Source organism: Megalobrama amblycephala, linkage group LG15, assembly GCF_018812025.1.
Source record: "Megalobrama amblycephala isolate DHTTF-2021 linkage group LG15, ASM1881202v1, whole genome shotgun sequence".
Classification (NCBI taxonomy): domain Eukaryota; kingdom Metazoa; phylum Chordata; class Actinopteri; order Cypriniformes; family Xenocyprididae; genus Megalobrama; species Megalobrama amblycephala.
The window spans coordinates 26292339-26309361 of NC_063058.1; the positions used below are offsets into that span (position 1 = coordinate 26292339).

Here is a 17023-nt window from a genome sequence, read left to right on the forward strand (position 1 = left end):
TGGACAACATCGTTTTAACTTTTTTTCTTGTTCAAGAAGCTTTGAACTTTGTTCTATAACATGATTCTTCAAATCATGCGTCTTTCTGAGTGGTGTGTATTACTTTTTCTAAGTCCAAGGTTTTTCCACTGAGGTAAATAATTCCATGTATAAAGCTGAAAACAAATAGCATTTGTTGCCAAGGTTCTTTTGAGCAGCGGTCATATGATAAATGACATCCCTGTCATTGTGTGATGTTCTGCAAGGACTCGTTTTCATAGAATTAAATGGGGGTTGGTACAGAATTCATAAGTGTGAGTGGTTTTCCTTGAGTGTCTCTTTAGTAATGTCTGTTTGTAATTTTTACTTCTAAAATAAACATTCAAGTTAGAAACAAAAGGGTTTTACAGCCTAATGCCATTTTAACATCCACTAAAACCTTTTTAGTTTAGTTCTTTAGTAAACCCTCATGTGCTGGACTAGTGTTTTGAAGAACGAAGAACCAATGAAACATCAAAAACTTTTAATCTCCAGACAACCAAAGTTTTGGGTGGGTACGGTTTATAGTTTTACAAGATTTACATAGTAAATGGCCTCCAAATTCCCCAGATCTCAATCCAATTGAGCATCTGTGGGATGTGCTGGACCAACAGTTGTGCTGCTTATATATATATATAAAAGAATTTTTTATAATATTAGTAATTTAAATAATATAAATTTTTTTTTTTTTTAAATTTATGAATGCTGTTCTTTTGAATTATCTATTTGCTTAAAAGGATTAGTTCACTTCAAAATTAAAATTTCCTGATAATTTACTCGCTTCCATTTCATCCAAGATGTTCATGCCTTTCTTTCTTCAGTAGAAAAGAAATTAAGGCTTTTGAGGAAAACATTCCAGGATTTCTGGACTTCAATGGGGATCAGCAGTTTGAAGGTCCAAATTTCAGTTTCAGTGCAGCTTCAAAGGGCTCTACATGATCCCAGATGAGGAATAAGGGTCTTATCTAGTGAAAAAGATCAGTCACTTTCCAAAAAAAAAAAATTATATACTTTTTAACCACAAACAAACATGCAAAGACGTTGTAAAAACAACGATGTTGGACAATTTTGAAGTTGGAGGAGAAACCTTTCCAACCTGAATACGTAATGTGCATCGCAGAGCATTGCAAGACGAGCATTTGTGGTTAAAAAGTATAGAAATTTATATATTTTTAGAAAATGACTGATCGTTTCGCTAGATAAGACCCTTATTCCTCAGCTGGGATTGTGTAGAGCCCTTTAAAGCTGCAATTTGGACCTTCAACCCATTGAAGTCCACTATATGGAGAATAATCCTGGAATGTTTTCCTCAAAAACCTTCATTTCTTTTCGACTGAAGAAAGAAAGACATGAACATCTTGGATGACATGGGGGTGAGTAAATTATCAGGAAAATTTAATTCTGAAGTAAACTAATCTTTTAATTTGTTTAATTTAATGCATCCTTGCTGAATAAAAGTCTTAATAAAATCTTTCTGACCTCAAACATTTGAACGGTAGTGTAGCCCATGTATACAGCCAAAAATATTTCTATTTACACTCTTAAAAATAAGAGTCAATGGAAAGCTCTTTGGGAAGCCCAAATAATTCTAACGCATCCCTGTGAAAACTCCTGTTTTAGTTTGTCTTGGCACCTTTATTTTTAAGAATGTAGATGCAAACAAACTATTTTTCCAGATGCAGACACCAATTCAGTTTCTTAAAATCTCATATTTTTTAATTTCTTATACAGAATTCACATCAGTCACAAAAAAATTGGTACAATCACAGGTCAATAACCTGAAATAGAATAAATATAAGAACTCTTTGATTAGTAAATGTTATGAATGGTGTTAATTGTAATAGTGATGTGACTATCAAAGTGTATAAGAAAACTACAGTATATATTAATGTCATTATTTCCATTTAGTAGTCATGTCAACAGCTCTAGTCATGTTAGTGCTAAACATTTTGACTAAGTTGTTATTTTTTCGTGCTTACATATGTAAAATGTAACGGAAGCAAGCTAGTAAGCGGTCTTTAGCGTCCTTGTTAGTGCATCCGCTTCCCATGCTGGAGACGCCAGTTCGAATCCCGATCGGAGCGGGTCGAGTACCGTCGGTGCCGTGACCCGGATGGGGGCGAGTGTAACAGAGGCAAGCTAGTAAGAGCTGTGCGTGTAAACCTCACTCCCCTGGACTCCCATGCCTGAGATGCCGGTTCAAGTCCCGTTCGGAGCAGGTCGAGTAGGACCCGCACCACCCTTATTTCCGCATCCTTTTTTCTAATTAATGCGTCTAAGAAACAGCTGAAGGAATAGCTTCAGAAAAGTCTGTTATTGCAGAGACATACAGTAGATCGGGTCTGGTAATGCCCTGCCGTGGTGACTCCAAAATACCAGGATGTGAGGTCAGGGGGTCGGCGGTTACCATGGCAACAGTGTCTACATTCAGAGTCACAATAATGCTCAGTGTTCCAAACAGAACCCTTCTGTACGCCAGCCAGTATGATGTCACGGTGATGTCATTCCGAAGCGGCTCTGCTTTCAGTTCCAAAAACGGCTCGATTCTCGAATATTATCTTAATATCCATTGTAAATCAGTGTCTGCGGAGCTAAAGAGGCCTTGGCTTTGTAGTTTCATGTGATCTGCTGTCAGTCTGCCAAAAAAGGAAAAAGCTGTTAGTATATATCACAGCATGAGCGATCTGACAATTAAATTTCGTTTGAGCTTCAACAGATACCACTAATTGGGAAACTCGTGCACTAAAGTGTGCATGCTGTCTTCTCTGGACAGCTTTAACCAAGTTATTAAAGAGAAGGTGATGGGTCATGAATGCACACACACACATATACACACTTTTTGCAGTCGGGACTCTTTTCAAGCTCTGTTCAGAGAACCGGCACGACCGGCACCTGCTGTTCACAAAAGCACAGACTGACATTCAGCAACATTCTATCTTGATTACCACAGAATATTAGGGTATCAATTACCAATGTGGTGAGCGATAGAATAGCATGCACTGCTCTTGATGACTTTCTTTAGGTTTGTAACCATCCTGGAACTTTTTTGCCTTTTTTAGACATGTTGATCATCAGAAATAATATTAACAGACATTTTTTTTGCTTGAACTATCCCTTTAATAACACTAAATAATGCTCTAATTTGAGTTTACAGACACGTCGAGGGCCTGTTCTCCAGATAAACATTAAACTTGGTTTTAAGCAGTAATGTAAAGTCTCTCTGGAGCCGTGCGGTAATGTGTGCTGCGTAATCTAAATGTAATACCGCAGTCTGCTCCTCTCATAAGCTGCCTCCTTTTACACAGGGTTATTATGGGTAATCAGTCCAGCCATTATAGCCCTTCATCACGACTGTGCTGTCGTGAGGTCTTTCATCATGTTTTTTTTTTTTTTTTTTTCAAACATGCATTATAGCCTAAAAGGTAACATTAGTTATATTCTGTTGTCTGTTAATGTATATGGCTGCAAAATGCCAGATGCATTATAGAGAAACATGTCTTTTCAGTGAAATTATTTAAATTGCTCTCTATTCATCAAATAAAGGCTTCAGAAGTCTGCTTTTATATGGCAGGATACTTTATAGAGATAGTTCACGATGGTCATGTAGTCAGCTAGTCTGACAATCAACTAGTTGATTTATGAGGTTGATTCAGTGACTTAAAATTATTTAAATAAAAAAATGGCTATATACTCTGTACTTTTATTATAGTCAGTGGCAATTTAAAGGTGCCCTAGAACTTTTTTTAAAAGATGTAATATAAGTCTAAGGTGTCCCCTGAATGTGTCTGTGAAGTTTCAGCTCAAAATACCCCATAGATTTTTTTTAATTAATTTTTTTAACTGCCTATTTTGGGGCATAATTAGAAATGAGCCGATTCAGGGTGTGTGGCCCTTTAAATCTCGTGCTCCACACCCCAAGAGCTCGCACTTGCCTTAAACAACATAAAAAAAGTTCAAACAGCTAATATAACCCTCAAAATGGATCTTTACAAAGTGTTCGTCATGCAGCATGTCTAATCGCGTAAGTACAGAGTTTATTTTGATGTTTACATTGATTCTGAATGAGTTTGAGGCTATGCTCCGTGGCTAACGGCTAATGCTACACTGTTGGAGAGATTTATAAAGAATGAAGTTGTGTTTATGCATTATACAGACTGCAAGTGTTTAAAAATGAAAATAGTGACGGCTCTTGTCTCCGTGAATACAGTAATAAACGATGGTAACTAACATTTAACAGTACATTGGCAAAACATGCTAATGAAACATTTAGAAAGACAATTTACAAATATCACTAAAAATATCATGTTATCATGAATCATGTCAGTTATTATTGCTCCATCTGCCATTTTTCACTATTGTCCTTGCTTGCTTACCTAGTCTGTTGATTCAGCTGTGCACATCCAGACGTTAATACTGGCTGCCCTTGTCTAATGCCTTTCATAATGTTGGGAATATGGGCTGGCATATGCAAATATTGGGGGCGTACATATTAATGATCCCGACTGTTACGTAACAGTCGGTGTTATGTTGAGATTCGCCTGTTCTTCTGAGGTCTTTTAAACAAATAAGATTTATATAAAAAGGAGGAAACAGTGGAGTTTGAGACTCACTGTATGTCGTTTCCATGTACTGAACTCTGGTTATTTATCTATGCTGAGGTAAATTCAATTTTTGAATCAAGGGCACCTTTAATATTTTGTTTAGTTTTAACACCACCAACAGGCGCAATCTCACCACTTTTTTTATGTGTCCTCAGAGTGTGCCCATAAATAAGTATCAAATTTGGTGAAAATATCTCATTTCGTTTAGGAGTTATAGTCATGTATATGTATGAGTACATAAAAAATTACCCATGCATGACTTTGATTGCATTTTTTTGCCACATTTGGGCTGTAATTTCCTACAGTGGTTTTGTTTCGATCGGACTAACAGTTTCAAAGATATTTGTGAATGTTGTTTTAATGCTAAATCGCAACGTTGCACAAACCATAAGGCGAAACCTAGCATGTTAGGTATTGTTGGACTCGGCAAGGATCCCATGAAAATAAGTCAACTACAAAAGTTGTGAGCATATGAATATTTGATTTCACCACTAGGTGACACTGTCTTGAAACTTCTCAGGCTCCTTCAGGGCATTGTGCTGATGACCCATACACAGTTTTGTAATGATATGTTAATGCGTTCAAAAAATACAGCATTTTGCTACAAAATGCAAAATGGCTGACACCCAAAATGGCTGATATGTAAAATTGGATATCATTCAATTCAGCATGCTGCCCTGAATCTAACAAGACCAGTTTTATAATTTTATAATACAGGTGTAAACAGGGTGTAAAACATTTTGGGCCTGTCCACTTTCGACCACTTCCAGAGATAGTCGAAACCACATTCGATCGGATTGCTTTCATAGTGTAGACGCTCATGTGGTTAAATGTGTTTGAACAGTGCAAAAGATACTCTCCCCTAATGCATATTTGTCCCAGGAACTTTTTTCCCCCAGACCCATTGTTGTCTGCGTCTAAAGTACTGTGAAGATTTGGCAAACCGTTCGGAAGTTATAAGCAAAAATAGCCATTTTTTCTATCTCCGGACCAGTAGGTGGCACTGTGCCAAAACGCAGCATGTAGCCTCAGATCATGCTTGTAATGACATGTACCAAGTTTGGTCTGAATAAGCGAAAGCGTTGCATAGATATAGCCTTGCGTCCAATATGGCATGCTCTTCTTCGAATTTGTTTCTGTGTTATCGAGAATGGTTGGGTTTATCAAAAAGCTTTTGATAGCTTTTTGCCAGCATAGTCTGAAGATGTTCTGATTTTGAAAATTGGAGCAACTGTCTAAAAAGTAGTTTTTTGGAGGGAAAATTTTCATGACGGAAAATGACGTCATAGAGTGCAATCGAATCGTATTGAGCCAAGGAATCAGAAACTTTGAACAAGTGGTGGCGCTAGAGAGTTTGATCTAGAGACACCAAATTTGTTATATTTAAAGTTTGTACTGTCCTTTATCAGTGTGCCAAATTTCATAACTTTCCTGAAAGCGGTTCTATGGGCATTCTAATACATATAAGTATATAAGTTTATATTGAAGAATACACATTCAACATTACAGCAACTAATTACAGCAGAAGCAAAAGTTTGGTCCAGTCACTGGAAGTGGCTTTAATGTCCTCCTCACCTTTACGTGTGGATTTTGACTGGCTGGCAGCTACTGTGGTCAGATCCGCAGGAAGGCCTACATACACTCCTCCATAGTTCCTGCACAACACACATTTAGATTTCAAATCATCCATTACTATTGTCCTGATTCAGCCTCATATTGATGTTTTCATACTAGCAGAGGTTTTGTATACATTATCATGTTTTCAAAAGACTGTCTAACCTTCGTTTCTCATCATCTGGTGAAGGTTCTTCTGTCCTGCATCAAGAGAATAAAGATGAAGCCATCTCTGTGATTGACACATCAGATATCAATACATGCATGTACTTTATCGTATTTTACTATGTCAATGTCCTCTCTGCTCAAAAAGATCAGTCATCAAAACACTTCATACCACAATCAGAAGCAGTTTTCATCTCAAGACCCTGTTGATGGACTCTAGTAAGAGCAAGGTATATTTTGTAAAGCCTGTTCAATAGATTTCAATGCACATTCAATTTTCACAATGCTTTCTGACATACTGTTTTTCACCTACTATGTAGTAGGGAAGTATGCGATTTTGGATGCAGCTGCAAGAAGGAGGGGCAGTTATATAAGGGCACAAAATAATTTCTCTAATTTCACTATGGAGATTTTAAATAGGATTATACTTATGAAATCTAATCTGAAGCTAAATGGTTTCACTCAGTAAGCGACAGCATATTCGTTTCGGCTTGCGCTGAGAGTGGAAAATCGTTAAATATTTCACACGGTGAGCATTTATTGAACTCCTCTATCTTTTTATAGATGTCAAATGCTAAAAGCACTTCAAAAAGAAGTCACACGCTGATGTCATAACAGAAATCTGCTGTCTAAACACGCTCGGGCGTTTTTCCACTGATGCCACAGTTGCCGTCTGCTGTCTTTGACAGTAAACTGTGAGGTGTCGGGCATTGGGGGGGATGGGTAATGATTGTTGATTGGTTAGCATGAGTTCGGACCCTCAGGGGCCCATGTGCACCACAAAAGCTGCTGAACGGTTAGCTGGAACAGGCCGAGTGATTCTCCCCCTGGATTCTGTGAAATACATCTGTGTGTATATGCTGTGTTGAGCTGTTCTGTACCAGTTGTGCTAATGAATTCAGCTCAGCGCTCCGTATTCGCAGTTTATTCATTTCTGTCGGGTCAGTGGGGGACGTTAGTGGTCGTGACATTCATTCTGCGGCTCAGATTCATGAATATGGTATGTTTGGATATATCATAAATTAAATTACTCACACATCCTTAGCAGCTTCTGGACCTGTAAAAGACAGAGAAGTTTTTAATAAAAAGTTTTTAAGTCAATATTAAAGCAAGAAAAAACATTTTTTTCATAGTCCTACATAAATATAAGTGAAATTATATATATATATATACTTTTAATTAATAGTTGTATCCTCAGACAAGAGGTCAACAGGCCTTAAACTGGAGGGCCGTTGAGGTCTCTGCACCTTCAGCTTCAACTCAGTGTTACATAATGCACTAATCACACAAGCCCTGCTGTCAATCAAGGGCGGACATCATTAACACAGAACAGAAAAGCTGAACATCACACAGGCCCTGTTTCCACCTGGTATTAAAGGGTTAGTTCACCCAAAAATGAAAATTCTGTCATTTATTACTCACCCTGATGTTGTCCCACACCCGTAAGACCTTCGTTCATCTACAGAACACAAATTAAGATATTTTTAATAAAATCCGATGTCTTAGCGAGGCCTGCATAGACAGCAATGGTACTTCCTCTCTCAAGATCCATAAAGGATCTACTAAAGGCACTAAATATATATTTAATTCAGTTCATGTGAGTTCAGTGGTTCTACCTTAATATTAAAAAGTGACGAGAATATTTTTTGTGTGCCAAAAAAAGTCTAGTGATGGCCGATTTCAAAACACTGCTTCAGAGCATTATGAATCTTTTGAGTCGAATCAGTGATTCAGATCGTGTATCAAACTGCTGAAATCATGTGACTTTGGCGCTCCGATCCACTGATTTGATTCGTTAAGCTCCGAAGCTTCAAGAAGCAGTGATATGAAATCGCCCATCACTAGATATTGTTAAAAAGTAATTATTTTGTTTAATTTAAAAAATATTCTCATCGCTTTATAATATTAAGGTAGAACCTACGGAAGAGGATTAGGGCCAAGCAATAATAAAAAAATAAAACCATCTCAAGATTAAAGTTGTTAAATTTCAAGAAAAAAGTCGTTAAATTACAAGAAAAAAGTCGAGATAAAATGTTGAGAATAAACTCATTAAATTATGAGAAAAAAGTCGTTAAATTACGAGAACAAATTCGTTAAATTACGAATTTGTTCTAATAATTGAACGACTTTTCTCGTAATTTAATTACTTTATTCTCAACATTTTATCTCGACTTTTTTTCTCGTAATTTAACGAGTTTATTGTCAACATTTTATCTCAACTTTTTTCTTGAAATTTAACGAGTTTTTTCTCGTAATTTAACGAGTTTATTCTCAACATTTTATTTCGACTTTTATCTCGAAATTTAACAAGTTTTTTTCTCGTAATTTAATGAGTTTATTCTCAACATTTTATCTCGACTTTTTTCTTGAAATTTAACGAGTTTTTTCTCGTAATTTAACGAGTTTATTCTCAACATTTTATCTCGACTTTTTTCTTGAAATTTAACGAGTTTTTTCTCAAAATTTAACAACTTTAATCTCGAGATGGTTTTATTTTTTTATTATTGCTTGGCCCTAATCCTCTTCCGTAAGAACCACTGTACTCACATGAACTGATTTAAATATGTTTTTAGTAGCTTTATGGATTTTGAGAGAGAAAGTACCATTGCTGGCTATGGAGGCCTCGCTGAGCCATCAGATTTAATCAAAAATATCTTAATTTGTGTTCTGAAGATGAATGAAGGTCTTACAGGTGTAGAACGACATGAGGGTGAGTAATAAATGACATTATTTTCATTTTTGGGTGAACTAACCCTTTAAGAAGTGTTTTGGTTGGATTGGATCACAAGTGGATGACGCTAGATACAAGTATAAACGGGGTCTAAAAAGTTTTGAGTTTGTCCACTTTCGACCACTTCCAAAGGTAGTTGAAAATGCATTCGACCAGATTGCTTTCGTAGTGTTCGAACAGCCACAAAAGTCGTCTACTCTCCACCTACTGACCTAATGCTTAAACATTATGAGACGCGTGCTAGCAAAATGGGATTTAAACTTTGTCGGCCCAAGACCCAAGTTTGGTTTGAAGAAGAAAAATGTACCAAGCACAATGTTCTCTCATCATTCCTGATTTCTAAAACACACTCATGGTGTTCGGCCGCTCTTGCTGCTGTCAGAGCAGAAACGGAAGCTGCTGCTCTCCGTATGTTTTTCCGTCGTCTCTGTGCGTTTATATGTAAATTGCGCAAGCTTATTTTGTCCATTAGGTTGAAAGATAAGAAAAAGCCCATACATTCACCCACCCATAGACCCTCCCCTCGAAGAAATCAGGACAGAAGTGGTTGAAAGAGATGGATTAAAGCTGCATTTCCACCGCTGGTTATCGTCTCTGTGTAACTACAAAAACAGTGACGTCATGAGCATGCGTATTACGTGTTGCGTAGTGTTTCTTTACAAAGTGACATCGCCAACTACTGGCCTGGCAGCAGAATACAGCGTTTTAAGTCGTTTTTGTGGATTTGTGTGAACGGGGATCGTTTTGACAACATTGTCGTCTGTACACGAAAAATGCAAAGGGAGGACTTTTCTGTTTTTAGTATATCGTTATCGTGTAAACTTACCCTAAGACTACACCAATGTGGGTCGTAATTATCAATTAATCAGTCATTGTATAATCAATTAATTATCCAGCTGATCTGGTGCCTTGACATGTATAAATGTTGTTGACTAATGTTCAAACTTTAGCACTTTTTGCTCTTTGTTTACTTGTCACATATTTATTAGTGCACTTTGGTATTTTGTTGTCACCTTCTATGTGAAACTTCAGTAAAATATTTTTCAAGAGACCTTGAACTTCGAATTTGTTTGGTGTGTGGATTCTGTTTTTCATACTTTTTGCCATCTATACTGTTGTCTATATCAATGGACAGATTAAATACATTACATTTATACAGTATATTTAAGTTAACACCTGGCAACCGCCTAGCAACCATCCAGAACACCATAGCAACCGCCTAGAAACCACCCTGAACAGAATTAGAAACAAGCTATTTGTCTGTCTGTATGTATGCATGCATACAGTGCATCCAGAAAGTATTCCCGGCGCTTCACTTTTTCCACATTTTGATATGTTACAGCCTTATTCCAAAAGGGATTCAATTCATTATTTTCCTCAAAATTCTACAAACAATACCCTATAATGATTCTTCTCGGCCAAACTGAGCAATCAGGGAAGAAGGGCCTTAGTCAGGGAGGTGACCAAGATCCCGATGGTCACTCTGACAGAGCTCCAGTGTTTCTCTGTGGAGAGAGAAGAACCTTCCTGAAGAACAACCATCTCTGCAGCACTCCACCAATCAGGCCTGTATGGTAGAGTGGCCAGACGAAAGCCAGTTAAAGGCACATGACAGCCCGCCTGGAGGACTCTCAGACCATGAGAAACAAAATTCTCTAGTCTGATGAAACAAAGATTGAACTCTTTGGCCTGAATAGCAAGCGTCATGTCTGGAGGAAACCAGGCACCGCTCATCACCTGGCCAATACAGTGAAGCATGGTGGTGGCAGCATCATGCTGTGGGGATGTTTTTCAGCGGCAGGAACTGGGAGACTTGTCAGGATCGAGGGGAAGATGAATGCAGCAATGGACAGAGACATCCTTGATGAAAACTTGCTCCAGAGCGCTCTGACCTCAGATTGGGGTGAAGGTTCATCTTCCAACAGGACAACGACCCTAAGCACACAGCCAAGATAACAAAGGAGTGGCTAGGGGACAACTCTGTGAATGTCCTTGAGAGGCCCAGCTGGAGCCCAGACTTGAATATCTCTGGAGAGATCTGAAAATGGCTTTGTACCGACACTCCCCATCCAACCTGATGGAGCTTGAGAGGTCCTGCAAAGAAGAACTGCCCAAAAAAATGTGTGCAGAGCTTGTATCATCATATTCAAAAAGACTTGAGACTGTAATTGGTGCCAAATGTGCTTCAACAAAGTATTGAATCTAAAATTCTAGTTACAACTATAATACATTATATTTGGGCTTTCAAAATAACGCGTTAATTTCGATTAATTAATCTGAGAAAAAATAACGCGTAAAAAAAATGCAGATTAATCCATTCCGTATTGACCTTTGAACCTGGAGCCATTCTAGCCACCATTCGACTGTAAAATGAAGGAGGGAGACGACTGCTGCGCTGACGGACAGAACGAGCAGAGCTCCTCCCTCGTGCGCGCGAGAAAGTAAGCACCGTCTTTGCACTCTCTCTACCTCACACATAATAATGTAAATCAACTGACACGATGCTAAAAGTTCGTAAGACCGAATCCATGTTTCACGAGGCGCATTCGGAGAATGTTTTTCCTGAATAACCGCTGGGCGTGACTAGTGCTCAAAAGAACGTCACCTCATCTTCTCTGACAGGCGCCCTGCACGTGCAGCTGACATAAACCACACTTTCAGTAAACAAAAAGAAAATCCTATCCAGTGGTGAAGTGTTTTCTGTGTTGACAAATCTTTTGCGATGTCCTAATAACAGTCGCGATTCGCACGCAACGCGTCAACGTCCGCTAATGTCCAATTCGCGACCAAATGACTAATTTGAACAGATTCATTTTAATGAATCATGACAAGAACTGATCTGTCCACACGGTCTATAATGAATCATTTACTCGAACAACTCTGAAATGAGAACATAAGTGTGCTTACCCCATTTAGCAAGAGTGGTTAGTAAAATTAGCCTTAATAATCCACAATATTTTCAGGTTATTTAAATGACAATGTGTAGTAAATTAGGCCTACCTATAAAATCAGTTAGTTTAGACTGGAGTGAGGTGAAACCAGAACAAAGCAAGCTGTTGTTAGCTAGGTGCATTCAATTGTATATGGTAGAAAATTATATTATTAGTTAATATAACTTCTAAATGCTACTTTTTAATAATTTTCAGGTTTAGCAAAAAAGCATCTTCTCTTTTTTTTTTTTTTCAAAGATGGCAAGAAAGAATTACAGTGAGAGTGACGGGTACTTTATTGTCAGTATCGGGCTCACAGATCACGTGGGTAGGGCACTTTTTACTGTTTGTGTGAATGACCATGTCTGTCACCACCAAAGACCATTTTTGACCCAGGAAAAACCCTGCATTGATTCATTTGAATTGAAATATTTAATACTTTCACAGCAAAAATTATGTATGCAATTAATTTAGATTAATTAATCACAGAGTATGTAATTAATTAGATTAAAATTTTTAATCGATTGACAGCCCTACATTATATTAGGGGAATGATTATATTTTAATGATTATATGTATATAATTTATAATTAAATGATATGTAAAAAATATATATCATTGTGACATATAATTTTTTTCAGTTTTAGTTTAATAATACCTTATTTCTATATGATACATTTTAATAACCCTTATATATATATATATATATATATATATACACACACACACACACTTTTTTTTTAATATTTTTTAAATAAAACAAAATGTGTGTGTGTAGCTTTATGATTTAATAATTCATGCATCAGAGGGTTTGATGTATTATAAAGACTCTTGAACTGAGTAACATGGAGCAGAGAATCATAATCTTTTACTTAGACTTTTCTTTAGTGAAAGAAACCTTGAGTAACTTCATAAGCGGACTTAGAAAAAAAAAAAAAAAAAAAAAAAAAAAAGTTGACTCTGGCCTCTTTAGAGAACAAATTCCCACTGTGTTTGTACACATAAAGCACACAGAAGAAGAATGACATTGACTCTTTTTTTTTTTTCATCTGATTCGGTCCTTTCTATGCCTGTATTGATTTTAGTGGTCACAAGAGTGATGTTTCCAGCAGTTTTATTCAGTCTGCAGTTCAATTCTTTGGTTACAAACGTTCATTTGTACAGTGACTCCTAATTCACCCTTCAAGACAGAAGCTACAGTAGGTTCTCATGAGATCTCGCTTTTCGCTCTCTCTCACACATGCTTAGCTGTCGTTTGACAGAATCAACTGAGGAGTTTGAATCATTAAAGTGTGTTTATCCTCGTTTTTTGGAGGATTCAGTCATCTATTTTAGACTAATGCATAACCGGAAAACTGTTTCATCAAAGACTCTTCTCTGAGTGTTTTCTTGTCCTCAGGAAACCAAGCTAAGAAACCAGGTCAGTTTTACTGGGCCGAGAAACAACCATCCATCTTGACATCTTACTCCTCGAAGGCATCGCAAATGAGATCTCTTTACTGGCTCAGTTGTTTCTTCTAGAGAACAACGAGAAGAAATTGTGCTTTTGATTAACTCTTCAGTTACTCAGATGTTTCTCCTGAGAAAAAGAGTCCAAGATACCAAAGTCTGTTTTCACAAGACTCTTCAAAATAAAGGGATTTTCACAGTGATGCCATAGAAAAAACATTTTGGGTTCCTAAAAGAACAGTGAAAACAGTTCTTAAAAGAACCATTTTTTCCTTAGTGTGAAGAACCATTTAAAAATCTAAAGAACCTTTTTTTGAGGCTCTATTCTCTAATGGATGTCACCACTTTGACATCTCACCTGTCAATCATTCATCATTTTCTCTGTCAGGACATGCAAGGCTAATGCTATTTTTAACCAAAGCTCATTTTCTTTGGCTCTCTTTGTCACGGTTGGTTGTAATGAAGCACAGAACAAAAGGAGTAGGGAACAAAAACAAAAAATCCATACCAGAACGCTCAGGAGATAATGTAAACACAACAACATTAACATTGACGATACTGGACAAAGGAACTAAGGAAACACAGGGCTTGGAACAGATGTGGGAACTAATTAGCAACCAGGGAAACTAACTAGGGAACTCAAGCAGGCAGAAAGGGAAACCAAACGCCAAGTTGGGGAAAGTTACTTTTAAAAGTAATGTATTACAATATTGCGTTATTACTTAATAAAGTGAGATTAAATACATAAAGTATATTTATTTAATTTAATATAGTTAAAGAGTTAGTAGACCCAAAAATGAAAATATTGTCATTTATTACTCAGCCTCATGCCGTTCCACACCTGTAAGACCTTCATTAATCTTCGGAATACAAATTAAGATATTTTAGTTGAAATCCGATGGCTCCGTGAGGCCTCCATAGCCAGCAATGACATTTCCTCTCTCAAGATCCATAAAGGTACTAAAAACATATTTAAATCAGTTCATGTGAGTACAGTGGTTCAATATTAATATTATAAAGCGACAAGAATATTTTTGTGCGCCAAAAAAACAAAATAATGACTTATTTAGTGATGGCCGATTTCAAAACACTGCTTCAGGAAGCATCGGAGGATAATGAATCGGCGTATCGAATCATGATTCGGATCGTGTGTCAAACTGCCAAACGGCTGAAATCACGTGACTTTGGGGCTCCGAACCGCTGATTCATTTGTGCTCCGAAGCTTCCTGAAGCAGTGTTTTGAAATCGGCCATCACTAAATAAGTCATTATTTTGTTTTTTTTGGCGCACCAAAAATATTCTCGTCGCTTTATAATATTAATATTGAACTGATTTAAATATGTTTTTAGTACCTTTATGGATCTTGAGAGAGGAAGTGTCCATTGCTCCCTATGGAGGCCTCACGGAGCCATCGTATTTCAACTAAAATATCTTAATTTGTGTTCCGAAGATTAATGAAGGTCTTGCGGGTGTGGAACGGCATGAGGGTAAGTAATAAATCATTTTTGGGTGAACTAACCCTTTAATTATTACAGGTTTGCATACAATTCTGAGATTGTTTTTATTCATTTTAAGGAATACTGAATGTTTTCGTGCAAGTGCGATGAGTAAATGCATGTTCACATTTAGTCCAGGACTACAATAACCATCATGTTCACACAGCGCACACAACTTTTATTTCTCTCAACATGAGGACAGGAGAGCTGTCGGTCAATACATGTGAAAAAGTAACTTAAAAGTAATGTGTTACTTGACTAGTTACTTGGAAAAAGTAATCTGATTACAAAACTCTAGTTACTTGTAATGTGTTACCCCCAACAGGAATAATAAAACATAACTGTTATACTCTTCTTGGATCCAGTCTGCATTTCAATGTGAAATGCTGATTACCCGTGAAGCGTTTTGAATTGAAATTCTCTGCACATTTAAATTCATTCGCTGGCTTCTTCAGGGGTGACAGCTGAATCATCTCCAGCTGTTCTTGTATCAGATTTTCAATGTCCAGGCTTATTCATATAACATTTATTGCTCAAATTTCATAGCTCAGGACACATAATAGTATTCTCAGGTATGTTTCAGTTAAATATGAATGTTGTTTCTCCTAAAACTGAGAAATAAAAAGACACAAACGGTAAGAGTACAAAGGGTTTTTTTCCCCCCTGCAGTGATGCTTTTTGGTTCCCAAAAGAACCTTTCAATGAACAGTTCTTAAAAGAATCATTTTTTCTTAGTGTGAAGAACATTTTAATACTCTAAAGAACCCTTTTTGTGCATTTGAAAGATTCCATGAAAGGTTCCAATAAAGAACCTTTATTTTAGTGTAACATAAGGCTCAGATCATTTGGATGGCAAATATTTGAGTTCATACTGAGATCTCTGACTTTTAAGTCAAATTTAAGCACAGTTTGAGATCTCTTCTAAACCTCTAGAGAAGAAAATAAGCAGAATCTGCTTCTTTTGAGAAGCACTGCCGTCTGAGAGAACCGTTTGAGATGCTGAAGAGATCGCTCACACACGCTTTCTTCATTAAGTCTATAAGCACAGGTCTGACCTGAATACATATTAGACGTGAGGGACGAAATCTCCATCCTTCACCTCTCTCAGACTAAAGGAACATTCCTCCACATCTGTCCGCCGGCTAATAACCGAGGACACGAGGCCCCCTGCAGGTATACGCGCACTTTAACCTCCAGAAATCAAGTGTTTAATCAAACATCCGATGGCACACGCGCGCGCTAGAATCCACAACACGACACGTCCATTGATAAAAGGCAGCGCGCGTGTACGTGAGTCACACACACACACACACACACACACACACACACACACACACTCACCTCCTGCTGTCGTGCTGGTGGCGGAGGAATTTCCACAGCCCATTTTGGCAGCTTTCCGCGTCTGCTTTGGAGGACGGATGAGTGAAGGACGACTCTGATGTGATGCACGAGCTCCCTTGAACGCACCCTCGATCATTCTGCTGTGAGAAAGAGAGAGAGAGAGAGAGAGAGAGAGAGAGATGCCCGAGCCTCACATGATTCGCTCCTCTCCTCCACCCTGACAGGGTTGCTGTGGAAACAGAAGGGGGTGTGGCCAGCCTCTAGTTTTACTAAGATAAATTAAATTACTGAGTTTGCAGGAACTCCGTCCAAACAAGCATGTTTGGAGCAGTAAAAACAGCTCTGCAGGTCAGAATGTACAGAAAACAGAATGTTTTAACAAAATAAATAAATAAAATAGCAAAAGTAAAAGCAAGTAAATAATGAGAAAAATATAAAAATAAATATATAAATAATACAATCAATAAAAAATGTGATCAAATGTATCAAGAGACATTTGTAAAAAATTATTTAAATTTCAGTTTATAAAAAATAATTAACATTTTAACGAAATCAAAATAGGAAAGATAAAAACAAACAAAAAAAGCAAGCAATAAAGTAATGCAATTAATCAAGGGACTTAATTATATTTAATATCAATTATTTATGTTTATAATTAAAAATTAAAACAATTCACTG

General features: G+C 37.2%; 1 protein-coding gene across 2 annotated transcripts; it reads right to left on the minus strand.

The window, feature by feature from the left end:
- Positions 1 to 1707: 1707 nt before the first annotated feature.
- LOC125247791 (overexpressed in colon carcinoma 1 protein homolog) lies at positions 1708 to 16584 on the minus strand. 2 transcript variants are annotated; one of them, XR_007180176.1, is made up of 6 exons: positions 16346 to 16584; positions 7434 to 7455; positions 6571 to 6614; positions 6399 to 6434; positions 6195 to 6274; positions 1708 to 2654 (listed from the first exon to the last, which is right to left on the minus strand). XR_007180176.1 is itself a non-coding variant. In XM_048159276.1 (5 exons), exons 1-5 carry the CDS (start codon positions 16479 to 16481, stop codon positions 2650 to 2652), a joined length of 279 nt encoding a protein of 92 aa, XP_048015233.1. In that variant the 5' UTR covers positions 16482 to 16560; the 3' UTR covers positions 1708 to 2649. The 2 variants fall into 2 exon arrangements, 1 of the variants encoding a protein (XP_048015233.1); XM_048159276.1 differs by lacking the exon at positions 6571 to 6614 and having other exon boundaries at positions 16346 to 16560.
- Between the last annotated feature and the right edge of the window lie 439 nt (positions 16585 to 17023).

Excerpts from the sequence above, each read along its gene's own strand:
- LOC125247791 (XM_048159276.1), bottom strand. The coding sequence starts at position 16,481 with ATGATCGAGGGTGCGTTCAAGGGAGCTCGTGCATCACATCAGAGTCGT. Across the intron at positions 7,456-16,345 it reads CACCAGCACGACAGCAGGAG|GTCCAGAAGCTGCTAAGGAT; the intron begins GTGAGTGTGTGT and ends TGTCTTTTACAG. Across the intron at positions 6,435-7,433 it reads CCAGAAGCTGCTAAGGATGT|GACAGAAGAACCTTCACCAG; the intron begins GTGAGTAATTTA and ends CTCTTGATGCAG.